This window comes from Carya illinoinensis, chromosome 4, assembly GCF_018687715.1.
Source record: "Carya illinoinensis cultivar Pawnee chromosome 4, C.illinoinensisPawnee_v1, whole genome shotgun sequence".
Lineage (NCBI taxonomy): Eukaryota > Viridiplantae > Streptophyta > Magnoliopsida > Fagales > Juglandaceae > Carya > Carya illinoinensis.
This window is the reverse complement of record NC_056755.1, coordinates 1,781,781-1,807,553: the sequence shown is the minus strand read 5'-3', so window position 1 is coordinate 1,807,553 and position 25,773 is coordinate 1,781,781. Positions and strand designations below refer to the sequence as shown.

Sequence of the window (25,773 nt, the reverse complement as noted above, 5' to 3'; positions counted from 1 at the left end):
TATCTTTTTTGGCTTCTTTTCAAAACAAAAGTTTTTTTATTTTTATTGATGCTTTTATGACATATTTCCTCCTTTTTCTACTTTTTTTTTTTAGTTTTATTTTTCTTTCTTGCCTCTGGATTTATAACATATTTCCATTTTATTTTCTTCTAGTTCTACTTCTTTCTCGGAGCATTTTTTTTCTTTTTTATTCCTGATTTTATGGCATATTTCCTTCTTTACTCCTACGTTTACGACATCTTTAAATTTTCTTTTCTTCTACTTCTTTTGGGAGCATGTTGTTTCCCTTCAAATTAAGTTGAAACAAAATCTCGTCAAATTTTATTAAGAGTACGTGGCTCAAATGGCATAAGACCCGGCCTCTATAACAGAAGTTTTGGGTTTGATCCCTTATCCAAATGCTCTAATATAAAAAAATTAAAAAAATTAAGAATCTCTTCAAATTGTTATAAATTTACTAAATAAATTATATGCATTTACACTAAAGGAAATTAAATCTAAAAACAAGATCTAATACGTCTACATCTAAAGAAAATAACAAAATTTTCTCATAACATTAGAGAAATTTATGATTTGTACAAAAACAAAAAACAAAGTCTGTTCAAATTTTTAACGGTTCATAAATGATTTCATACCCGTAGCACAGCATGGAAAACGATCCAAACAAAATGCCTTCAAGAACAAGACAGATCCAGACAAAATGCCTTCAAGAACAATCGATACCCATATGCACGAAAGGTAACCAAGACAGATACAAACAAAATGCCTTCAAGAACAATCAATACCCATATGCGCCAAAGGTAACCAAATCTAAGAACCATACCCATATACCCGAAAGAAAACCAAATCCAAAAATAAAATCTAATATAGTGTAGATAGTATAGATCTAAACAAGAGAAAACCTATCTACAATCTCGATCACATCACGTTGTTGCATACTGAGCAAAATGGCCGCTATTTCAATCAGAGAAGGTTTTTTGTACCCTCATTTCTTTACCGCCTTCAACAACTTTGGGCTCAGTTTATGTTATTGCCTAATTATTAAATAATTGCATGATTAACGACTAATTAATTTGTTGAGTGAATTTGTAGATACTTTCGTTTATATATGGGGACAATTGTGTAATTTCACATTTTTAGTTTACTTCATTTGTTTTCAAGTATAATTATAATCATTTGTAAAATTTGTTGAATAGATTTATGATTATCTTTACATTTTTTACATTTATCACACTTGTTATTCTAATCTATGTGTATATTAAAACTCATATTTACCATATAAAAAATGCTCTAGCACTTTCCAGAAAGAATATGTGCCTTGCTCTCATCTAGCATGCGTGTGTATATATATTAATATCTTTCAATACTTTTTCCATCACTGGACGGCAAAAAGTTCTGTGAATTGAGAAAAAGGATCTAATAATGACTACAATGATTATAAATTTATACTAAAAAAAAAAATTAAAAAATAATAAATATCAATTTTTTTTCTAAAATAGATATTATTTCCAGTACTCACGTGCTCTTTGTGAATGATTTCTCACGGCGCAACGAGGAAGTCAGCACGCTTCATGTTCATTTATATTGTCCCATGTAGGGGGGCTCACAACCTTTATGTTAGTTATCTCACCCAAGTTTTTAGGGACATCGGATTCATTTTAGGAGGCTTCATCACCTTTATGTTAGTTTTCTCGCATGCTGTTTCAAGGCCATTGGTTATTATTTCCATAACAAGATTTATTTGCTTTCGTTGATAATTAAATCATGAACTAAACGTCATACCAACCTCTCAACTTCACCCACTACCCTGTACCCACGGACAAGATATAAGTTTATAAATTATAACAATGTCAGGCTTACACGTCTTTTTACCATAGTTTATGTTCTTTTAATTGATATTTCAAGTCATACACCATTGTCTATACTTAACACAAAACACTATATATATATGTGTGTGTGTGTATGTTAAGATTGATTATGTAATTACGAGATGATTACAGGAAAGGAGGAAACGAAAAGCGTTACAAAGAAGTATTTCCAATTTTCCCTTGTTACATTTTTTTGTTATGTTTTGTGTCAAATGTTTTCATTTTAAATATGACATCCTAGGGTAATGGTGAGAATTCATGTATTGCGAGAAGTACTACAACTACAAAGAAATTTTACAAAAATAAATTTACAAATTGACATAACTTGATGTGGTATATTAAATCATTCTTATAATAAAATTAACTTTATAATTTAATATACTACATCAAATCACGTCAATTTATAGATTTATTTTTATAGAATATTTTTATGGCTAAAACATTTCCCATTTAATTTAAAAAAACCTCAACCCAAAAAGAAAATCAGTTGTCGTACATGTAATGAGGATGATTTGAAAAAGTAATGGCCAGTTCTTGTGTACATTACCAACTTGAAGAAACCACCCAAATTAGGCCTGAAAAGAGGATTGGCAGTAAGATGCTTTAGTTGTTGCTCGTCTATAACATCATCTTCGCTGCTTCTCATATGGATACAAACAATGTACGGATTTTTGAGAGGAGATCAAGAGAAAAAATTAATGAGCTCTCCCTGCATTGCTACAATGATAGAGATTCCAAATACAATATATACAAAATCAATAGCAGACAAGAAAAACGCAATTTACAGGAGACAAGGTCAAATGCACGATTTCTAGAAATTCTCATAATCTTGGATTTCCTCTGTCATTCATTCTGTTCATGATTCGGGATGCATCATTGAGTCTATGTGCTCTTTCATATATGCTGGCAACGACAAGATGCAGTTCCTTCTTGTTGATGTTGTGATCAGAGTCCAACCTCTCAAACAGTGACTCTACCATCTTAAAATCCTTCTTAGCGCCATAAAGACTGAGCATCTGGAAGTGAACATCATCTGGGAAAACACACCCCTCTTCCTGCATTTCCCGATATATGGCATCTGCCCTCTCAAATTCCCGCAATTTCCCATAAGCATTCAGAACAAGAGCAATCACATTTGAGTCAGGAAAATAGCCTGCAACTCTCATCTTTTCGAACACCTCAATGACATTTGCATACTTTCTGTTTCTTGAATAAAGATCGATCATGCACCCAAACACAGATATGTCCTTCACCTCTCCAGCATCAAAAGCCTGGCGAAACACCCATGTAGCTTCTTCAATCCGACCTGCTCTAGCAAGAATTTTAATTGCAGTCTCCCTGGGGATATTGTCTGGACGCTTGAGTTCCTGAAGCAAACGTTTAGCATGAGCAACCAAACCTGTCCTCTCATAAGCGACAATCATCGTCTGATAAAGAACCTGATCGATCTCCACCCCCGAACTCCTCAGCTTCTGAAACAGCATTGCTGCACGATCCAGTTTCCCGGCCTTTTCCCATATAGATATTATTGTTGAGTAGGTAAAGGAATTTGGTTCAATCCCTCTGTTCTGCATCTCTTGTACAAGATTCGTAGCTTTCTCATGCTCAAGAGTCGTCCCATAAATCTTTATCATGGTGTTGTAGGTAACAACATTCTGCTCAACATCCTTCCTTTGCATCAATCGAAAAAGATGTATGGCTTCCCCAAAAAGCTCAGCCTCGCCATAAACCCTCAAAAGGGTATTGTAACTAACAACATTGGGTTCAATTCCCATCTTCCTCATGCTCCAAAACAGTCTGTCAGCTTCCTTGGCCATATCTAGCAGCCCATAAACATCAATCATAATATTGCAGGTGGTAAGATCAAGCGGGCACTTCACCTCATTCATCTCAGAGAACACCGATAAGGCCTCGACAAACTTCTGATTCTCCACATACATAGTTAAAAGCGTCGAATAGCTCACTGTATCCGGCAAAACACTAGCTGCCCTCATCTCTTTAATAAGAAGACGGGCTTCTCGAAATAACTTCGCTTTACCAAACACATTAATCATCGAGTTATAAGCTACAAGATCGGGTGCAATACCGGAGGCTTTCAACCTTGAAAAGATCGATATAGCCTTGGAATAATCGCGTAACTTACGCGAAAGCTCAATCAAATTACTATACAGAACGAGGTCCCCAGACACACGGTCTTGCTCCATTTGCTGGAGCCAAGCCAGCGCCGAATCAAACATACCCTCTTTCCCAAAATAAGTAATAAGCGTCGAATAAGTATACCTATCGGGCGCGAGCGCTCTGTGGCGCATTTCCTCAAACAGCCCATGCGCGATATCCCACTGCTTCGCGCGGAGCACATTGCGCATAACAACATTGTACGCAAACACCGAAGGTGAATACAAAGCTTCTTCGTTGATCCAGTCGAGAAGCGCAAGCGATCTTTGCCAGTCGGGCTCCCGCGAGAGCAGAGAAACCATGAAACGGATAGAAAGCTGTCTGCCTTTGTAGGGTGACATTAGAGAGTAGAGTTCTTGCTCGTTATGAGTTTGCCCTATTGAGGTTAAGAGTTCGTCCATGTCCACACTGTGATCCAAGTGCACGGGCTCTTGTTTTCTGGGGTGCCTGTGGTATACTTGGCCTCGAGAAGGTGAGGAAAGCTCCGACGTTAGTGGAGATGTTCTTCGCCAGACATCTTTGGTTGTCGAAGAAGCTGAAACAGTGAGAAGCAACAATTGGGTTCTATGGTGTTTTCTTTTGTGCTTCTTGAAGGGTATGGTGGTGGAATTACTGGTTTTGGTGATGGGGAGTGACGGTACAGAGAAGGAAGAAGATGGGAAAGAATCTACTCGCACGGAAGAAGCAGAAGAGAACGAGACCGTACACATTGTTGACATCGAAATACTAGAGAATTGAGGTGAGGGAACAGAGAATGTCCGAGCCAGAAATGGAGAAGGGCTCAGGAGCCGGGCACAGCTATGAGCTTTGTGATGGCCCAGGTTAGTGGACCCACATGATGGTGGAAATCAGGTATAACCAACATGTTCACCGGAATGGGGGGAACGTGAACGACTTGTAGTTTGTGTCTCAATAGTGCCCTACAAAAACGCTGCGACCGAAGCCGTAGTCCACAGCATAACACTTTTTTCCCACCCACACCAGATTCCACCACCCACTAGGCCTACTTAATCCTCGACCCGAGTGTGCTCAAATTTTCATAGCAGTAGCTAATTCATGGGCCATGAGCTTCACTTTGGCGCGCTTCATCTTCCACTTTGCGGGGATATCCTCACGAGCAGCAGGTACCACCGGAAGCTGTGGCTCTCTTCTTTCAACCTCCGGGAGGAGAAAATTTACCGCGACTCCCATCCCCTTAGCTACAAAGGTACTAATACTGTTGCGATTTTCTCAGCAACCAAAGAGAGGGAAAACGGTTTGTTTTTCTATTCTTTTAAATTTTTTGTGGTTTTCTTGGTTGGTAGTCAAGTGAAGAGCTGTTGGTGGTGGTTGGGGGTGGAGCAGCTGGAGTTTTTGGGGCAATTAGAGCAAAGACCCTGGCGCCTAATCTGAACGTGTTGGTTATTGAGAAAGGGAAACCTCTGTCAAAGGTTCGTTTTATATTACATGTCTTGGCCGATTCAGCTTATTCTTTGATTTGTTATACATTTTTTTCCCCTTCTTCTTCTTCTTCTTCTTCTTCTTCTTCTCCTCTCTCTCTCTCTCTCTCTCTCTCTCTCTCTCTCTCTCTCTCTCTCTCTCTCTTGTCTGTTTTGGGATCAAGTCTTATTGTTGGCAGGTGAAAATATCTGGAGGTGGCCGGTGCAATGTGACAAATGGGCATTGTGCTGACAATTTGGTGAGGTTTATAATGTTTTATCAGAACATGTGGAAAAAATGTACAAACTGGTATTATGGGCGAAGTTTTATCACGAAACACCTCACTTTTTGGCAACATATGAATCTATGATGCTCTAAGTTTGTGGGCAGGCATGCTATTATTTTTTATTATGCTCTGATGAAATGCTAGGTCGTCTGTAGAGGTAACATTTATTTCCTGTAATTATCCCTTAAATCGTGTATCTCTTGATGAACAACTTGAAGTTGATGATTTAACAGCGTTTTGTCTGTTTGGATAAACACTACCTTGTTGACGTTGATACTATACTGGTAAGTGAAATTGCCAACTGCATGTTGTCGGTGTTTATCTGAATTGGAAAATTTCGCCATAATTGACTTCTGGAAAGAAATTATTGAGTAGTGGGCACAGTTTCTACTGAGTTAAGTTTTTTGCCCCTACATATATGTTCCACGTTCCTTGGTGCTGCGATGTAGTAATCCTAATAAATTAATAATGAACTCTCACTGGGAAATATAATTAGTACTGAAATTCTGTATATTCTTTAATCTTATTTATCATCTTTTCTGGATGCCGAATATGAGAATTTTAGTATCTGGAGAGTTATATATGAACCTAAGTATATAAAACTCCAAGCTTCACGCCTGGAAGGGAAATGATCAAGATTTTAATGTTTCCCATTTCTTGTCATAATTTCCCTTAGTTGATAGCTTGTAGCTCTGTTGAAATGTAAATATGTTGTGAGGTAGAAAAGATCATATTTTTACCTACAGGAAAAGAAAAAGAACAGATTTATGTATGTTTAGGACCTTTGATCATCTTTGTAGCGCTTTCTGCCCTTTTCCTAATTGTTTCATTGGACTAAACTTTGTATTAATGTTTCCCTACAACTTAACAGTTTTGAAATATGAATTCCTTCTTAGATTCTGGCGGAACATTATCCTAGGGGTCATAAAGAACTGAGAGGATCTTTTTTCAACACACACAGCACAGCAGATACCTTGTCCTGGTTTTCTGATCATGGGGTGGAACTTAAGGTTTCCTATGAGACTGGATGTCTCTTGTTCAATTCTTCCTGGCTGTCATTTGTTACTCCACATGTCTAATATGTGTCTATCTACTCCTAGATTGAAGATGATGGAAGGGTTTTCCCAGTCAGTAACAGTTCTTCTTCGATAATTGATTGTCTCATGTCTCAAGCAATGAAGATAGGAGGTGCACTTGTTTACGAAATACAAATTGACTAATGTTAACTTTTTATCTTGCATTGAACTTTTGATGGTATGTCTTGGATTCATCCCATCTGTGTTTACCCAGCACGATAGTGCATTCATTGAATTAGAGGCTAATGCAGGGTCTTGGATTTTGAGGACCCAAGGCTACTAGAACATAAAGGATGCCATTCATTAATTACTTTGCATTCCTTGTGCAAGTGTTATGGTTTTCCCTTGACTTCACTTTGCACTGAACCCTAGTTTTTAGGGTTTGAAAACAAATATAACTGTGCATGTTCATTGTTTGCAAGAGCTGGAATCCTGCTTTTCTAAAAGAAGGTTAGGCTATGGTCACAGAAGGAACAATAGCAACAATATTTTTCCTGTGATTTGTTCAGCTCCCATGGCATTTCTTTTAGAATTGATGCCCTCATGCCTTACTAAATGTTAATTTCTTGTTAGCATTTTATGAATGGATATAGTACTAATGCACAATTTTTTTAACAACCTCACACCGTATAATCACAGATTGTTTTTATAAGGGAAAATAAAATGCTAAAAAAATATAGTGATAAGAAAGCAGTATTTATATCACAGATTTGAGTTAGTAAATCACCAAAAAGTCTTAAGTTCATAAATTACCAGACTTGTATATCTCACTATCTGTGCCATAGTTCAATGCTTGCTGTGTAAAATGATGGGTTTTCTTTTTGATGAGTAATATGATGGAATATATTGTCAACTTTCTATTCTAAAATGTGAGCTTGGCCAGTTTCTCTGCAGACTGGAAAAGTTGTGACAACCGCTTCTGCTAGCAGTTTGGGAAAATTCCTTCTTAAGATTGAGAAGCGGACAATCGATTATGTTGAATATGTTGAAGCTGATTATCTATTGATTGCTAGTGGTAGTAGTCCTCAGGTTGTGATGAAAAGTGGTTTAGTTTTATTTGCATGTATATGAATTATGTTTCTTGATCAACTTTTCTTGTTCTTCTTAAAGGGTTATAGGCTTGTAGCTCAGCTCAATCATTCAATTGTTGATCCAGTGCCAAGCTTATTTACTTTCAAGATTGAGGATCCAAAGCTGGCAGAGTTGGCAGGGGTAATGTTCATCATTGTGTTTACATTTTTTACTACTTCACAATAGCTGCAAAGATCCTGTTCATTGTTTCTGATGCAAGTCATCTATTCTGATGAAAAAAAAAATTCACATGACTACTTCTTTATCCAAACAGTAGTTGCCATATTGTCTATTTCTTGAGTTAACAGTGTGAGAACCAGTATTTAGTTTTAATTAAATCATTTATATGGAAAAAAGATAGTTATGCAACTAATGGTTGTTTTAAGATAATATACTCTAGTTTCGACTATTCCCTTCGCTTTGGGAAAGTTGTTCTATGATTGTGTTATATTCTAACCCGATGCCTGTATGCAGCATCTGCATTTAATTGAGCACCTGACAGTAATGAGAGCTTATGAAATGCAGCTATTCTGCTTTTTATAATTATAAAAGTGATGGCTTCAACTTGTATGGCATCTAGCATTTGTATGCTACATGATTACAAGTTATAGCTGCTTTATAATTATGGTATAATCATCAGTGGACCGCCCCCCCCCCCCCAAAATTTTTTGAAAATTCAAAATAGGCCAAGATTTCAAGATGTTATTCAATATAATTCTATAAATATAGAAAATGCCCCCCCCCCCCCCCCAAAAAAAAAAATTACAATCCCCATATGGTCTATAAAATTTTCTAGAATTTCAATATACCCTGAAATATCTCTCTCCATTTCTTTCTTATAGTCCTAAAATTTTGTATAATTTGTATATATTAAATATTTTCAAGGATGTGGCCTCACCAAATTAAATTAAAAGTCAGCTTAGGAGAAATAATAAACTTATTAACATGGATCTCAAAGTCTTTTGTTATACAATAATATATAGGCTTCTTAAATATATGGAGTCCAAATTGACATTACTACAAGAAAAATCATTTAAGGTTGATAATCTATATGAAAAATAGTTGAGAGGGTTTATCCCCTAAACTTCATTAAGCAAGACATAATTTATTTAAGGTCTCAATTATAATATTATATGTTTAATTTAATAAACTAGCTTACATATTAGAATAAAAGATGACTTTCTAAAAGATCACTTAATAACTTTTATGAAGAAATTAAATTCTAAATATTTCATTATAAAAATAATAATAGATGAATATTATTCTATGAAACATTATCATCAGAAATTTGAAACATATATTAAGTTGTGTTTTTAGAATCTTATTTCTACATGTATGTAGCAAATTATCGAGATCTAATTTTATATATAGTAATGTTTTTATGAATTTTTAATCTCTTTTTATTTTACATAAATGTGTCACACGGTAGATAAATCACCCCCCCCCCCCCCCCCCAAAGAAATTGCTGGTTCTGCCACTGGGTATAATGGTCCTTTTTACTTATAACTGCAGGGCCCAATATTTATTTTCTATTTTTATGGCAGGTTACTTTTCCTAAAGTTAAAGCAAAGTTGAAATTGGAAAATGTCCGAAGGAACATACCACAGCTCACACAGGCATGCTTCTCTGATTGCAACCACCTAAACACTCTTAATGTGTATGACATAACCAAAAATTTGGGATTTTAGGTTGGGCCCATGTTAGTCACACACTGGGGACTCAGTGGGCCTGTAGTTCTTCGGCTATCTGCTTGGGGGGCCCGTGACCTTTTCAGCTTAGGTTATGAAGGTGATGGAAGTTACTTTTTCTTTTAGTTTTTATTTTTCCTACCCGCAACTCATAAATTTTATGCAGGAATTCTTATTGTGGATTTTACTCCTGATTTGAACATGGAAGATGTGAAGTCTATACTTAGTCAACACAAGCTTCAATTTGTGGTAATCTTCTGTGTTAAATTTCCATTCTATGTATACCTGGATGTGGGAATGTTTTTTTAATACATGCAATAGTTGTTGCATGATGGATTTATGATAATTTGTGGGAGACCCAACTTTCTATCTGGGTTCTCATGCATAGAGGCAGATCAGTAATTAAAGTTTAGGTGTTTAAATGTGGAATTACCGATCAAAATGTTTAAATGTGGAACTATGATATGTATATATATAACTCAATGTAGCAGCAACTCATCCCAAATAAGAGGTTGGCTAAGACTTTGGAGGTATAAAGAGCAATTGCCTTGTGTTAACATGCTTTTTTTTTTTTTAACTGGCATTGGTTCTTTTAGGCCAGTTAAAAAAAAAAAAGCATATCAAATACTGGTGCAGGCTTTCTTTCTAAGATACTGGTGCAGGCTTTCTTTCTGACTACTGTCTTCTGACATTTTGCTCAGTTAAAATATTTTGTCTTCTTTTAGGGCTGTAACTCTGTTAAAATATTTTGCTCTTTCATTGTTCTTGAATTGATGATTACTTTTTTGCTTGGCCACATTTCTGCAGAAGCAAAAGGTGCTCAATTCATGTCCTTCGGAATTTGGTCTTGTCAAGAGATTTTGGAAGTATATATTGAATCGTGAGGTTCAGTTGCTATTACAAGTTGAAAGATCATATGTTGTCTTGCATTAAGATTTTCCCCAAGGATGATAGATTTTATTGTTTATGCAGAGCTTAGTTGAGGATATGTTGTGGGCTTCCATTTCAAATAACTCATTAAATTCTGTTGCTTCTCTATTAAAGCATTGTAGTTTCAGAGTGACAGGGAAGGTAGGATTAACTCTGGAGCTTTTCTAGTTCTTATATTTTTCATGGTTGTGGTGGATGATATGCATACTATCATGGTGAAGGGTCAATTTAAGGATGAATTTGTTACTGCTGGAGGCATCCCGCTGTCTGAGGTTCTCTCTCTCTCTCTCTCTCTCTCTCTCTCTCTCTCTCTCTCTCTCTCTCTCTCTCTCTCTCGTAATATAACTCTGGTTTTCTTGCCTTTGGAAGATCTCATTAAATACAATGGAAAGCAAAATACATTCACATCTATACTTTGCAGGAGAGGTACTGTTCCTTGTTATTGGTTGGCTTTTTCATTCCCACATAGGGCTGCAAATGAATAGAGCAGCTCGTGAACAAATCGAGCTTGGCTTGTATATACTCATTTTGAACTTGGTTCATTTAATAAATGAAATGTTTGTAAAACACTAATATATGTTCGAATATTAAACGAGTAAGACTCGTATAAACTCAGCTCGACTCGGTTTGGCTTGTGAACAAAGCTCGACCTGACTCGTTTGAGCTCGCAATATATTTTATATATGTATATGTTATATTTATTACATGTTAGTTATATTTTATATACTTAATTATATATTATTAATTTATTTATAGTTTACCTTATTTAATGTATATATTATGTTCCCAAAGTGTGTATTAGATAATTTGGATAATAATATATCATACAACTAGAACTTTTAATTTATTATATTATCTATACGTATTAAATAGCTTAGTTCATTAGATTTATCTTATGTTTTCTAATTTGTAACTATAAGTTATAACTTTTTTGGATGATAATATATCATACAACTAGAACTTTTGATTTATTATATTATCTATATGTATTAAATAGTTTAGTTTATTAGATTTATCTTATGTATTATTTTTTTAATTTATAACTATAAGTTATTTTATAAAAAGTTATATTATAAGAGTTTTTTAATCATAACTATTTGGTTGAATAGTTAAATGGAGAGTTTTTTGTAATTTTTTTTAAAAAAATTATTAATCGAAAGATAAGATTCAGAAATTAAAAAAAAAAATTGATTTCGAACTCGAATCGTTTGTTTATTTTTTGTCGAGCTCAAGTTGAATTCGAATAACATTAATGGTTAACGAGCCAAGTTTGAACGAGAATATTCAAATTTTATTTGAGTTCGAGCCGAGTTCGAATGAGTAAACATGTTAATTGAGCTCGAGGATTCTTGTTTGAATTCGACTCGACTTGGTTCGTTTGTAGCCCTAGAATCCCACACAAGCACACTCTGCAGTCAGTAAAGGCACATTTATGGAACTAAAAATATTGAATTATCTGCAGGTACTGAATGTTGATGGGATAACTGGTGGTTATAATTTCCAGGTAAGGCAATATACCCGTTTATAAAATTTTGCTGGTGTACTGGATCCCTTTCCATAATTAATAAAATTTTATGTCACTTATAAAAAATACTACTTATAAAAAAAGTATTAATAAAGTTTCCTTCTCACAGTTATTGTAATGTAACCATTTCCAAAATCAATAGTAATATCCCAATCTGTTACTAGAGAAAGCTTCCTGGTTTCTTGCTCTTATAGGTTCACCTTTTGATCTAACCGCATATACAGAGTTTTTCAAGATATATTCTAATTGCCTATTGTCAAAGCGTTTTTTTGGTATTTTTTCCCCTTCCATGAACTCATACTCAAGATGTTGCATGCATGTTAACTTTGCAAGGAGGATGACTGTGTTTCTTTCTTCCTCGTCCTTTTGATTTGGTGAAATGATAGGATTTGAACTTCTTTTTGGCTGGCAAATTAAGACCAATTTTCTGAACAAACACATTCCGTGCATTTTTGTTTCACATGAAAGACAGCGTCAACCCTTTCATAGTGGTGCAACAGTAAGGATAGTGCCAATGTCACCCAAAATACTACTCATAACCGCTGAATCAACTTCAATTTTAACTTTGCAACCTATCTGTTTGGTCATTACCCAGCTCTCAATGTCTTTCCCTCCTGTAAGAGAGGAGATATTATATGAATGTCATCGCATCATAAATTTTCCCACTTTCAGAATGCTTGGTCAGGCGGATACATTGCAGGAACAAGTATTGGTGAATTAGCTAGGGTTACTGATCTTGAGGAGAGGGTTCTATGACATATATATGGACATAACTGCGGATGTATTAATTGGTAAGATTCCTGCCTTCCACATACAGCATGATTTCTTAAAAAGTTCTTAATGATTCAGTATGTGCGAAGGTTCCGATCAAATTGTAAACGGATAGAGTTCTATTTGATATGGAGTTTCATTATCAACACCCGTATTTCTCCTTTTTTAGGGCAGACGCCCCTGCTTCTCTCAGCAGCCTTGTCTATCATCCGCTAGTACAAATCAATGCGTAGAGAATTAGTTTTCTTTATATTTAGGAATATAATTTCTGAAACTAGCATTCCACAAGCAAGATATCAAAGACTTGCCTACTACATTTATGTGGCCGTAAATTTACTTATCTGGCACTACCCTAAGCAGCAATGCGTGTCGTACGATCTATCTCTTACAATTCAGAGTCTCAGACCTTAGATTTTGGACAGATATTATAGAGATCTCAATCCCTATGAAATGGTAGATGAGGCAATGAGAATGATGGTTAGACTTTTTTGATAATGAAAGAAAATAATAGCTTAGCGTCTTTCAATTCCGGATGGCATATTCCAGACTGTAGCATTGGTGGGGTATTTGAGAATGATCAGTTGTGAGGATGTGAATGTGAATTATTCTTTTTCCTTTTTCGAGCAAAGAATAAGCTTGGGAGAAATTATATTGTCATGCCTTTAATTGTTAGAAAGTTTTTATCATCAAGTCGGTGTATAAAGCATAATTATAATATAAAAAATATATATATATATATATATGATATAATTTTATTTAAAAGATAAATTTTACAATTTAATTTTTATAAATTAAATCTTATTATTTAAATAATGTAGAGTATATCTTTTACGTATATTCTCAAGAATAGAATATCTCTAATGGATATATACCAATATTGACTAACCTTGGCCATGAGAGGGGAAAAAAGAAAAAGAAAAAAAAAAAAAAAAACTAGTCGCCATCAACTTATCAAGACTGACCAATGCGAAGGGAAATGGGCTTTAGATTGTCCAATGACAAGACAAACAAGCAACCGGAAGTTACGAAGAAAGCACCGTGAAAATAGACATTTATGATGGGGTAGGTTTTATTATTTTTGGGCCTGGTACGTAACTTGCTAACTCCCTATTGACTTGACATCTTTTAAGATCTTGTTTGGATGGAAGGATTTAAGGTCGTTAGAAAAGTAAGATAAAATGTGATAAAATAATGTATAAATAATAGTAAAATAATATATAAATAGTAGTAAAATGATTTAAATTAATATATTTTAGGAAGGTTTGAAAAATGAGAGAAAAATTTGAATAAAAATATTATAATGTTAAAATATTATTAAAATATAATTTTTTACTATTATTTTTATTTTGATATTTGGAAAAGTTTAAATTTTATTTTGTATTTGAAAATTTGATAAAGTTAATGATTAGGTAATGATTATATAAAAAATTAAAAATTAAAATTTTAAAAGTATTTGTGTATGATGTTTGGATATTGAGATGATGAGATGAGTTTGGAGGATTTTACTATTCAAACCAGGCCTAAATCTAATGTTGGGCTGAAAATATAATTTGACATGTCGTTAACTTTAATATGCTATTAAAGTGTTTAGGTCTTTAGGATATTCTTAAAATTTTTAGAATTTTATCAAATGTCGCGTGAGTTGGCTTTAACTCTTTAATTTAGTTCTCACTTTGGGAAATTTATAAGAGGAAAACGAATGATGCCTTCTTGAGACAAAATGTGCACTGCCCCATCGTAACCAAGCCTACAAGCTGAAGAACCAAACAGAAAAGGTATGATTAATTGTGAAGGAAAGAGCCATGAAAACGACCGAATTGTAATCTCTCGAGAGAATATTGGATATTATACAACATGTCTGATCCATCTAGAAAGGATAAAAAGTTGGATATTCCAATCCCAAAGTTCATTTATTTTTTGATAAATTGTTTTTGGGGTTGACCCAAAACTCATTGGAAATCCAGATGTCTTGTCCATTAAGGTTATAACTTATTGGCAATCTTTAAAAATTTGTTTAGGAAATTAACAAAAAGTTTGTGTGGGTTGGGACCTGATAAGAGGTAACGACGTTTTATCATTAAAAACAATTAATAATAAAAAAGGGTGAAAATGATCGATATTCGATATCTCACCGTCTTCCTCCGTTGAACATTTCCAACCAAAGAGTCAGAAATGGAGGTAGCAGTAAAACTGGCTTTGATAGGGTGGTCAACCTCATCGGGCCCCATCCCCAAAACCCAAGGCTTTCATCCATTAATCAGTCTTGAAAACTCCGGGTGCTTTGAATCTGCTTGATTATATGACGTATTTACTGAAAACTATTCGCGGGTACACCAGTTTGGATATGGATCTATTAATTTATCTCATCTAACAATTTTTTAAAATTTTAATATAAAACCTAATAAATAATTTAATTTTTTTAAATTTTAAAATAATAATAATATTAAAAAATAATATTTTATTTAATTTTTAATTTTTATCTCAATTCAATTAAGCTCAATACCTAAACACAGTTTAAACATGCATATTTTTTTGGGAGGATTTGTTTTTGATTTGCAAGCGTTAAAACAGTGAAAATTGTTAGGCAAAAGTAAATATACTCTTTTATCTTTTGTCATTAGAGAAAGAGGAATAATTAGACTCGCAAATCGCCCAAGAGGCAAGAAACCAAGGACAACATCCTCCATAGAATTACAAACGGAATATATGCCAGAAAAGTCGATGGTTTTTGTGAGTGGTGTGGGACAAATTTCGGTATCAAAAAGCCACGGAACTTTTTGTTTTTGGTTAAAAGAAAACAAAAATCATGTTAGAATCCCACCAATCAAAACTAGAGATTGGTAAGAAGATGTCAAGCAGTGGGAGTGGGACCTCCTCGCCCTCCAATGAATTCAACTATTCGCTTCCAAACATGAGACAGCACTCCCACTCAGTCAGAAACCGTATCCTAATTTTCCCGTCCGGGACCATGACAAAAATTCCGTCCGCCAGGTATCCACAATCAGCAACCAAACCAGATCTGAGTAAATCATTTCAGATATGTTTTTTTATTACAAAATAATAATATATATTTTTATTTCCAAAATCCGCAAATAACTAGAAAATCATTTTACCGTACTGCCACTATGGGTCTAGGTAAATAATTCAGATACGTTTTTTCATATAAAAAATATCAAAAATTTTATATATCATATTATTATATCATCTTTATTCTATTAAATAAAATATATAATATTTATTATTATTAAATAATTATTTATTTTATATTTTTTATTATTAAATAATAATAAATATATCACATTATATATATAATAAAACGTAAATAAGAAAGTTAAATGATGTACAGTATTACTAAAAAAAATATTTTTTAAAATTCGCGTGGCCGTATAAAACTAGCTACTCTTGTTATCGTCCAAGAAAACTAGACAAGCATTGTTGTTTGTACCGTACAGCACCTACGCACTACGCAGCTACTCCCATAGCTTTTTTGTTGCATATTCCAGAATCTAAAAGACGTTAATATCCAAACACTCCCGCTTTATGCCTATATATATATTATTTATGTCATATTTTCCGTTTTAACTTTCTCATCTTCCAGTTTCCGCTACTGCCTGTGAAAAGCTTTAAAGCGCTCCTCGACTTTTCTCTCTGTGTCTCTCTTCCCCCGTTCTTGTCGCTTCCATTCTCTAATCAGAGTCAGCTCTGGTATTGCTCCTCGCTGTTTTTTCCTTCTTCTAGATCCCTCGCTTGTGCATGTGTGCGGGTGTGTACCGCGTATGTATGTGTTTCAGATAGCTTTGTGTCACTGTGTGTGTTTTTGAATGGCGGTGAGCCGCTCATGAGTTGGTATTTATGTACTTTATTTCGAGCAGTTAAGCTGGAATTGATAAGTTAAAAGTGGATTTGGATTCTGATTCTGCGTTTCTGGAGGGAAAGATAGAAAGAGAGCTTTCTAGAGAGTGATAGAGACATGAACTTGGAAATAAGTGATTTCGTAAAGAAGATAAAGATTGGAGTCTGCGTGATGGAAAAGAAGGTGAAATGCGGACTTGAGGTTCTTTCTTTTCAGCTCAATTTACTTGTCGACAATACTAAACAGAGCGTGTAATGAATCGCTGAATGTAGGTTCTACTGCGTTGTTTCATTCTCGAAGGATTAATCTGTTTTATCCTATAGGTATTTTCGGCACCGATGGAACAGATTCTAGAGAGGTTACAGGCATTCGGTGAATTTGAGGTATATGAATTTTAATTTCGATCGAGTTTCGTGTGCTCATTGGACTAATATCTTGTTTTTGTGGAATTGGCTAATGATACTGTTTGCTACCGGAAATGAATGAGGATTGAAACGTTCTAGGAATATGATAGTTGTACCTGCAAAGCAGTACGGTGTTCGGAGTGTTTTTCTTTTCTGTCCTTTTTGGTTCGAACCTTTAAAATTTGCAGTTTCCCCAAAATTCTGTTGTTACGACCTGATAGGATACAAATTCTGTTGTAGATCATATACTTTGGGGACAAGGTCATTCTTGAAGAACCAATTGAGAGGTATGTTTTTAAGTAATTACCTGGAACATACTGTTTTAGTGCATTGCATCAAGGCTGTGAATGAACAAGACTTCTTGATTTGCAGCTCGAAATCCGCTCGATCAAACTCGAGGGTGACTCGATTTTTTTATTAAATGAACCATTTGTGAACACCAAAAAAAACACGATTACTAAACAATACAACTCGTATAAAACTCAACTCGAATCATATAAACTATAATTACTTCATATTTATTATTTTTTATGGTATCATCTTAACTTTATGATGAGAATATTGAAGTACTTAAAAATTTAACAGAAAACCATGTTCCTAATACTACTTTTTTGTTTTTGTAAGTCCATGTTCCTAATACTACTTATGCTGCTTGAATCTTTATGAATATACTTATTGATTTTTTTATAAGTAAAAATATTATATATATTAATAGGAGTAACAAAGTACACTGGAAGTATACAAGAAAACACCTAGCCCATACTAGAGAGCTCCTAATGACCCAAAAAGCCTGTGAAAAACTACCCAAAATACACCAAGCCCGAATTGGAATGAAACACCTCCCCAACCCCAACCCCTTGTTTCCCGTAAATATATAGTTATTGATATTTGCATATATAAGTTTTATAAAGATATTCCCAAAAAATCTTTATTGGAATGGAACTACCCAAATTTGTAGATAAAGTTATAATATATAATATAAAGAATCTATTTTTTCAAAATTAAATAGCTTATGAACAAGCTCGAGCTCACTCGAATAATAAATGAGCTATCAGTGAACATAAAATGCAACTCAATGATAAATATGAGCTCAACTCATGCTCGAATAAAGGTTAATGAATAAGTTTTTACCACCCACCACTCGCTCTAACTCAACTTGTTTACACACATTAATTTGCATCTTATTGTGTATAATACTATGCATAACTTTAGCTGTCGTGTGTTACAGTGTTAGTTGATTCTTTTGTTGAGCCAAAGCTTCAAAATTGAGTACATATGCTTTGAAAAACATATGCATATCATATTAGTCCTAAAAAAAATACCATCTTTAAACAATTAACTTCTTCCTAAGGTCCAACTACTTTAGGTGACTAGGGGGCAGGTGTGGAACTTGAGTTTTATGAGTTTTTTGGGGGAGAGAAGGGAGAAGGGAAAAGGGGGCCGGGCGGGGGGCTGGCGGGGAACTGAAAGTAACCAAACCATAGGATAGTCACAAGAAATATTGGCAGGAAATCCTTTGATAACACCTGGGTTCACAGATATACTTCCCACAAAATGGGGCTAAAATTTAAGTGTAGAATCATCACTCTTAGAAAGTTGTTTCTTAAATATGGAGATTCACTTTTCGGCATTTCATTTCCATATCATCTGGATGTAGAGTCAATAATGGCATTATAAGGAAATAAGCCTCACCAGAATCAGGTTTCTTTTACTCCATTTTATAGTTGGTCCTAAATTGAAATTTGTTTCCATTCCAAAATTGGTTTGAATAAAACAAATCATTTGACTTAATAACCAGCCCTTTCTGCATAAAGACAAGTGTTCATGTTGCCATACAGTTCTGATTCCAAACATCCATTCCAAAATTAATTACCATAGAGGGGCAAAATTAGTACTTTGAAGATTCCATAATAGGTGAAGCTGACAAATTGAGAGGAGGTAATGGAAGGATGCAAATGTTCAGTGTGCATGTCACATTGGAGAAGTATTGCTGAATAATTCTGGTACATCAACTTGGTGACAGTTTTAGATTCTGTTAGTTGAGAAATCTGTTGACTACTCCACTGTTTTTTTTCTCCTTTCGTTTATTGTTTCTCTCTCTTTTTCCTTCCTTTGGGGGTGAGGGGATATTTGACTATTTTTTTGTGCTATTCCTGTTTTCAGATGGCCAATATGCGATTGTTTGATTTCCTTCTATTCCACTGGCTATCCCCTTGAAAAGGCGGAGGCATATGCTGCTCTAAGGAAGTAAGTTTTACATCTTCTTTTGCACCGATGTTATTTTAATGAAACTACTACTCTTCCTAAAATTTCTTTGATGGGCCAAGAAATGTTCAAATTTGAGAAAAAGGACTTCATTCTTAGAATATTTCATCTATTTGGAGATAACCTAAAAAGGAAAGCTTGTCATCTAAATTGGGATGGGGGGAGGTACTACAGTTACAATTTTCTTATATGCTCTGTGATTCAGGCCTTTTCTAGTAAATAAATTGGAGCTGCAGTACCTTCTTCATGACCGAAGGAAGGTATACGAGGTATGCTTAATAACCTCTGATCTTTTTGTTAGGGTTTAATTCCATTATTGGTGTTTAACATTTTGTGGTAGGTTCTTTCTTGTAGTAATCTGATTAAGGTTTATGTTTTTTTAACACTTTGATTCTTGATTTCTACTTTTTATCTACAATAATTTTGTGAGGTAAAAGTCATGGAGGTCCTAGAGTTACTTGATAAGTACTTGTTTGAGTTCTTCTGGTAATGTCCAGATCTTGTGGCTATCAGCCCATTCTGATGTTCTGATGTTTTCACTATAGACTTCTAAGATGGGCTAGTTTACTATGTTGACTGGAAAGTGTGGTGTCGCTTGTTTCTTAGTGGTCTGTAAATGCTGTGCTACCTTTTTTTTTAACATGTTGATATTGAATCTGGACTCCTCTTATTGAATCTGGACTCCTCTCTTGTTAAAAATCTGTCAATATATGCAAATTGACAGACCTAGTTATTCTGAATTGAGTCACAATTGAATCATGGGCAACTGCTTTGCCATGGGTTCGTCGCTCCTTAATGTGTGGAAGCATTACTCATAAAAACTCATGGAGTATATGCTAAGTACTTCATGCATTAGTTCGAATGAAATGAATTGCATTATTTCAACTATCCATTTTTAATATTTTGATTACTACCAAAACTGAACGCTAACTAGTAGCTTATCACTTTTCTGGATTTAAGTGTCTTGAAATGCATGGAATCCCTGTTCCAAGATATGCCTTCGTAAATAGAGAAGTACCATATCAAGAGCTGGATTATTTTGTTGAGGAAGATGATTTTGTTGAGGTTCATGGAAATCGTTTTTGGAAGCCATTTGTGGAAAAGCCTATTGATGGTGAGTTGATTTTTATATTGATAAATAAATTGTTTCTTTTACTAATGATTGGGCCAGCAAATTTTATATGAATTCGTTGCTGGCTAACAAAAATTACTGGCTACCATCTTCTTTTTAATTTAAAAAAAAAACAAAAGAAAAATATTTTTTGTTGGCTATTCCTTGTTTCTTGATGCTTGAACCAAGTAAAAAAAATATCTACAAATATAATATCATTTATCTCTTCTCATTATTCCTTGCTGAATGATAGGAAGAGAACTCGTTATAAGCTTGATATAATTAATCTTTTTGCCCTGTTTCTTTGACAAAAATGTGATTTTTTATTATTGGTCTCTAACTTACGATGTTAAATCCAGACCTTTGATGGCTTGTAAAAGCTTTTTTCTTTGGGCTTCATGTCTTCCAAAAGCAAATGGTTGAAACAACAGAAATTGTATTAAAAGCCCTCAATTAAAGGATGGAATTTCCTTTTATAATGGGTTCTAGAAAAAAAGGTTGACTATGAGTCTATGATCAGTGAAACACATGGAGAGTCTCATATAAATGTATGCATAAAATCAATTTGCCTGCCTAAGTGCCTAGTCTGAATATTTTAAGATATGACTTTCACAATGTGCACATATGGTAATGACTGATGTTATATTTTTGTGAAGGGGATGATCATAGTATTATGATATATTACCCAAGCTCAGCAGGTGGAGGTATGAAGGAATTATTTAGGAAGGTGAGAATTTTATCAAGAGCTCTTTGTCCACTTTCTGTGGCACAAAACATTTTTTAACTCCACTTTTCTTTCATGCTGTATATATATTGGGATTTGGGCGTTTCATGAAGTCTAAATGGTATTTCTACCAAAAGTGGTGGTGGATTATTAATAAATAGAAAGCTAGAAATAAAAGGAAAAAAATATTGATAGAGTTGATTGGCTCTTGCTGCCTAAGCTGAAACTAACAAGTTTATATCAGTTTTAGTTGGGTTTACTCAAGTTCAATTAGCCTATGGTTAGTTTGGCAGGTCAAGTTCAAATTCCCAGACATCATTTAAGACATATCTGTAAAATAAATCTTATCAAATGTACTCCCATGCTTAGGGAATTTTATTGTAGTTATCAGCCTTTCTAGCAGCTCATCCATCAGTTTTTTTTTTTCCAAATTTTGTGTGCAATGTTCCTGATTTTTTTATGGCTTCAATGACTTAATTATTCCCATGTTATTAATATGATTGTTAATTTCTTTTAGGTTGGTAATCGTTCCAGTGAGTTTCATCCAGAGGTCAGAAAAGTGAGGCGTGAAGGCTCTTATATATATGAGGAATTTAAGCCCACTGGAGGAACAGACGTCAAGGTTGTGGAGTTTTGATGTTTGTTTGCTTTTGTAATGATCTTATACGCATCTACTTTCATAAGCAGATGGAAGCACATGCTTTCCTTGGTGATTGACCCTTTGAAAGCATGAATATTATTTTTATGTCTGTTTGGTGGAAGTTATTTTTCTGAACAGCGGTGACTTCCTCAAAAACAATATCTGGATTTTTCTTGTCTTGGGGTGTTGGTAGGAAAAAAAGAGATTGAATGGCTAGTCTTTGGTCATATCTGAAATTGACATATATCAATATAAGTCTGAACTTCAGTTCTGTCTCTAGTAATTTATATGCTTTTTGTTTCTAAAAATGGTTGCTTGAGTTTATTTTGCAATGATTGTAGGTGTATACCGTTGGCCCTGAGTATGCACATGCTGAGGCAAGGAAATCTCCAGTTGTTGACGGTGTTGTTATGAGAAATCCAGATGGCAAGGAAGTAAGTTGTATTTGTAGCATATTTTGATTACCTGCACATCTTATCCTTCTTCCTTTTCTGTTACAATTACTACTCTCTCTTACAAGTCTCTAGTATTTATTTTCCATTTCTTGTCATTTTTTTCTTAGTTTTCTACCTGACTGGTAAATTGTCTTGCCTCTAGGAGGAAATTTGTCTGGTGGACACTACATATTTTTCAGTCAAACCTATAAAAACCTAAATACTGGCATATTTTTTAGCTTAAACAGGACCAGCAAGATAGAATTTTTGCAGGCAGCCCCACCTTGATGGAAGAATGTTGAGTTTATCTGCTTCATATTAGAGGAGTCATATTTCGGTGAACAATATGAATGGAACTATAATTTGGTACAAGCAGCCTAGCTAGAGGGCACAACTAGATGTTGAAGAATACATAGTTAATTAGAGGTTAAAATATGTTCACGATGTTGTCAATGTCTTGTCATCCTGTGATGAGTTAAGTTCTTTTTTTGTCCAAGTTTCTTCTCTTTTTGTCTAACTCACTTCCCTTACTGATTTTTCTACCCTTTTAGAAGCTTGATTTTATTCATATAATGCCAATAGAATGTGCATGTATGTATCCTAAATAGCAACTGTTCTTCATCTGCGATTAATCTGATGGATTGTGAAAACTTGTAAAAACATTTGAGATGTGGATGCTTGAACTTTCAAATTGACAACAAAAATAATATATAAATGCCTCTCCATACGGTGAAATTAGCTACTAGGAACCCACTTGGTAAATTTTGAGACATTAGTATATGGCATGCAGCACAGTAGATGATGTAAGTAAGCTAATTCATTGCGATAAAAGAGTTATGTTTGAAGCATATAATGGTTACTTTGTTTGACAGGTGAGGTATCCTGTGTTGCTGACACCAACTGAGAAGCAAATGGCAAGAGGTGTTTACAATGCATTTAAGCAAGCGGTATGTTGTTGGACACTATTCAGTATGTTCTTCAAAGGCGTTATTGTTATTTCTTGTCTTTGATTATTTCTATAGTACAGCATTACTGAATTCTGGTTTCTATTTGTTTCAATTGTTCTTGCTTGTCAGAAAATTTATCTATCTCCTTGGGCCATGATGATAAAAAAGCTGTCATTAGACTGGAAAAAAATTGTTTTATTAGTCATGTCAATGATTTGTCCATTTTCTCAAAATTCTTGACCTTTACCCAACTATGTGTTATTTCTAGATTTTGGAATCTAAAATTGATAATCTGCTTTCAGCCCGTTTTTTCTGTCAAAATGGATTGAATTCGATCACTTTTTTCTGAGGATTTATTCTCCTTATATAGAACCTCTTTACATGACTATAGACTGTCTAATTTGAGCGGGAAGAGCCCCTAAAATTACGCCTGATGTTTAGATCGCAGCGCCGTATGTAGCCTCCCTCTATTTAGCAGCATTGACTAGCCGACCTATATATATAATCTAAACTACTACAACTGTATAGTATTACAAATATCACAAATAAAAGATGGACTGTTGTACGTTGACAGCCCCCCTCAAATTGATGCCCGTAGATCAACAAGCATCAATTTGCTACTTAGGAAGCAATGTCGATGACGAGTGAGAGCCTTGGTAAAAATATCAGCAATTTGTAGTTCAGTAGAAATATGTAGAAGAGTGATAACACTAGCTTCAAATGCTTCACGGATAGAGTGACAATCGACTTCAATATGCTTCGTGCGCTCATGATAGACAGGATTGGCCGTGATCTGCATAGCACTCGTATTATCGGCATGTAGAGGTGTGGGATTGGTCTCAGAAAAATCTAGCTCAGCAAGCATACCTCGAAGCCAAATAATTTCAGAACAAGCTAAAGACATCGCTCGGTATTCAGATTCCGTAGATGACTTAGAAACTCGGTCTTGCTTCTTACTCTTCCAAGAGATTAATGCATTACCTAAGAACACACACCAACCAGTGATGGAGCGACGTATATCCGCACAACCAGCCCAATCAGCATCGCTATAAGCAGCAAGATGAGTCGTGTTGCCGGCTGGGAAGAATAAACCACGAGCAAAAGTGCCATTAACATATCGTATGATCCTACGAACAACAGCCAAATGAAGATGACGAGGAGTCTGAAGAAACTGTCTGACTTGCTGTACAACAAAAGAAATGTTTGGTCTAGTAATAGTGAGATAAACAAGGCTACCCACCAACTTTCGATATAAACTGGGATCAGAAAGTAAGTCACCCTCCTCTTTGCGAAGCTTGACATTTAATTCCATAGGAGTATCCACAGAAGTAGCCTCCTGTAGACCAGCTGTAGCCACCAAGTCATTAGCATACTTATGTTGATTGAGTGAAATACCAGAGGGACTACGATGCACCTCAAGACCAAGAAAATATGTGAGAGATCCAAGATCTTTCATATGAAAGGACTCTAAAAGATGAGTCTTGAGCTGGCCAAGTAAGACAGAATCGGAACCAGTGATCACAATATCATCAACATAGACTAAAAGAACAACAATACCCATGTCTGATTTCCGAAGAAACAATGAAGTATCATACTTGCTTTGCTTGAATGAAAATTGTAATAAAGTTGTGCGGAATTTATCAAACCAAGCCCTCGGAGCCTGTTTGAGACCATAAAGAGAGCGGCGAAACTTACACACATGTGAAGTCGGAGAGATGAACAATCCTGAGGGTGGCTTCATATAAATACACTCTTTAAGATCCCCGTGAAGGAAAGCATTCTTAACATCCATCTGATGTAGTGGCCAATCACTGGAAGCAGCAAGAGCTAGAATCATATGAACAGTAGTCATCTTAGCCACAGGAGCAAAGGTCTCTTCATAATTGACACCATATTCTTGATTATTCCCGAGTGCAACAAGCCGAGCTTTGTAACGATCTAAACTTCCATCAGATTGGATTTTGACTGAATAAACCCATTTGCAACCTAGAGGAACAATGGTGGGAGGACATGGCTCAATGTCCCAGGTGTGATTGGCCTCTAAAGCGTCAATTTCTTCCTGCATAGTTTGTCGCCAACAATCATGCTTGATAGCTTGTGAGTAGCATGTGGGAATATCAAAATTGGATAATGCAGTCGTAAGAGCAGAAGCAAACCACCCATACCTATCCGGAGGTACTGATACTCGAGAAGAGCGACGTACCAAGTGCTCTGAAGGTGCTGCAACTGATTGATCCTGGAGCATGGTAGGATCAGATATTGGTTGAGCCACGGAAGAGACTGTGAGTGGGAGCGTCTTGTATACACAATACCTGGTTTAAAACGGGAGTTGACTGGATGAAGATTTGAGAACTGCTGTTCAAAAGATGGGAGGACCACAGCAGAAGAAGAAGGTATAGAAGACACAGGAAAGAAATGTTGATTTTCAAAAAAAATAACATTCCGAGAAATGCGTATACGATGTAAAGTGGGATCATAGCAAACAAATCCCTTTTGACACACATTATATCCTAAGAATGCACATCTAACAGATTGAGCAGATAATTTATGTCGCTCATGAGGAGGTAAATGGACAAAACATACACA

General features: G+C 35.0%; 3 protein-coding genes across 12 annotated transcripts in view; 2 read left to right on the top strand and 1 right to left on the bottom strand.

Moving 5' to 3' along the window:
- Positions 1-2,563: 2,563 nt before the first annotated feature.
- On the bottom strand, positions 2,564-4,915 carry LOC122307334 (pentatricopeptide repeat-containing protein At5g39980, chloroplastic). The gene has a single exon (XM_043120154.1). The coding sequence runs from the start codon at positions 4,760-4,762 to the stop codon at positions 2,690-2,692; it is 2,073 nt and encodes a 690-aa protein (XP_042976088.1). The 5' UTR covers positions 4,763-4,915; the 3' UTR covers positions 2,564-2,689.
- Positions 4,916-5,047: 132 nt separating this feature from the next.
- On the top strand, positions 5,048-12,957 carry LOC122307335 (uncharacterized protein YtfP). Of its 4 annotated transcripts, none has more exons than XM_043120156.1 (16): positions 5,048-5,250; positions 5,348-5,473; positions 5,647-5,721; positions 6,645-6,758; positions 6,849-6,936; positions 7,708-7,853; positions 7,935-8,036; positions 9,440-9,511; positions 9,584-9,683; positions 9,750-9,832; positions 10,391-10,468; positions 10,556-10,654; positions 10,735-10,785; positions 10,883-10,939; positions 11,976-12,017; positions 12,711-12,957. In XM_043120156.1, the coding sequence occupies exons 1-16, from the start codon at positions 5,107-5,109 to the stop codon at positions 12,792-12,794; spliced, it is 1,461 nt and encodes a 486-aa protein (XP_042976090.1). In that variant the 5' UTR covers positions 5,048-5,106; the 3' UTR covers positions 12,795-12,957. The 4 variants fall into 4 exon arrangements, with proteins under 4 accessions (XP_042976090.1, XP_042976092.1, XP_042976093.1 ...); XM_043120157.1 differs by having other exon boundaries at positions 5,058-5,250; positions 5,662-5,721; XM_043120158.1 differs by lacking the exon at positions 5,647-5,721 and having other exon boundaries at positions 5,052-5,250.
- Positions 12,958-16,295: 3,338 nt separating this feature from the next.
- The window catches only part of LOC122308408 (inositol hexakisphosphate and diphosphoinositol-pentakisphosphate kinase VIP1-like), a 38,251-nt gene continuing 28,773 nt past the window's right edge, over positions 16,296-25,773 (top strand). Inside the window, exons 1-11 of one of the 7 annotated variants that reach the window (XM_043121710.1) lie at positions 16,296-16,572; positions 16,682-16,863; positions 16,986-17,045; positions 17,307-17,353; positions 19,230-19,313; positions 19,537-19,600; positions 20,292-20,445; positions 21,099-21,169; positions 21,684-21,788; positions 22,148-22,240; positions 23,113-23,187. In XM_043121710.1, the coding sequence (XP_042977644.1) occupies positions 16,780-16,863; positions 16,986-17,045; positions 17,307-17,353; positions 19,230-19,313; positions 19,537-19,600; positions 20,292-20,445; positions 21,099-21,169; positions 21,684-21,788; positions 22,148-22,240; positions 23,113-23,187 (837 nt within the window). In that variant the 5' untranslated portion in view covers positions 16,296-16,572; positions 16,682-16,779. Of the gene's footprint in view, positions 16,588-16,681; positions 16,864-16,934; positions 17,046-17,306; positions 17,354-18,980; positions 19,070-19,229; positions 19,314-19,536; positions 19,601-20,291; positions 20,446-21,098; positions 21,170-21,683; positions 21,789-22,147; positions 22,241-23,112; positions 23,188-25,773 lie in introns of those variants that run through there. The other 6 variants (XM_043121709.1, XM_043121711.1, XM_043121708.1 and 3 more) reach the window with 6 other exon arrangements.

Coding starts and splice junctions, on each gene's coding strand:
- LOC122307334 (XM_043120154.1), bottom strand. CDS start 4,762: ATGTCAACAATGTGTACGGTCTCGTTCTCTTCTGCTTCTTCCGTGCGA.
- LOC122307335 (XM_043120156.1), top strand. CDS start 5,107: ATGAGCTTCACTTTGGCGCGCTTCATCTTCCACTTTGCGGGGATATCC. Junction 9,684..9,749: donor TTTCAGCTTAGGTTATGAAG/GTGATGGAAGTT, acceptor AATTTTATGCAG/GAATTCTTATTGTGGATTTT. Junction 9,833..10,390: donor AACACAAGCTTCAATTTGTG/GTAATCTTCTGT, acceptor ACATTTCTGCAG/AAGCAAAAGGTGCTCAATTC.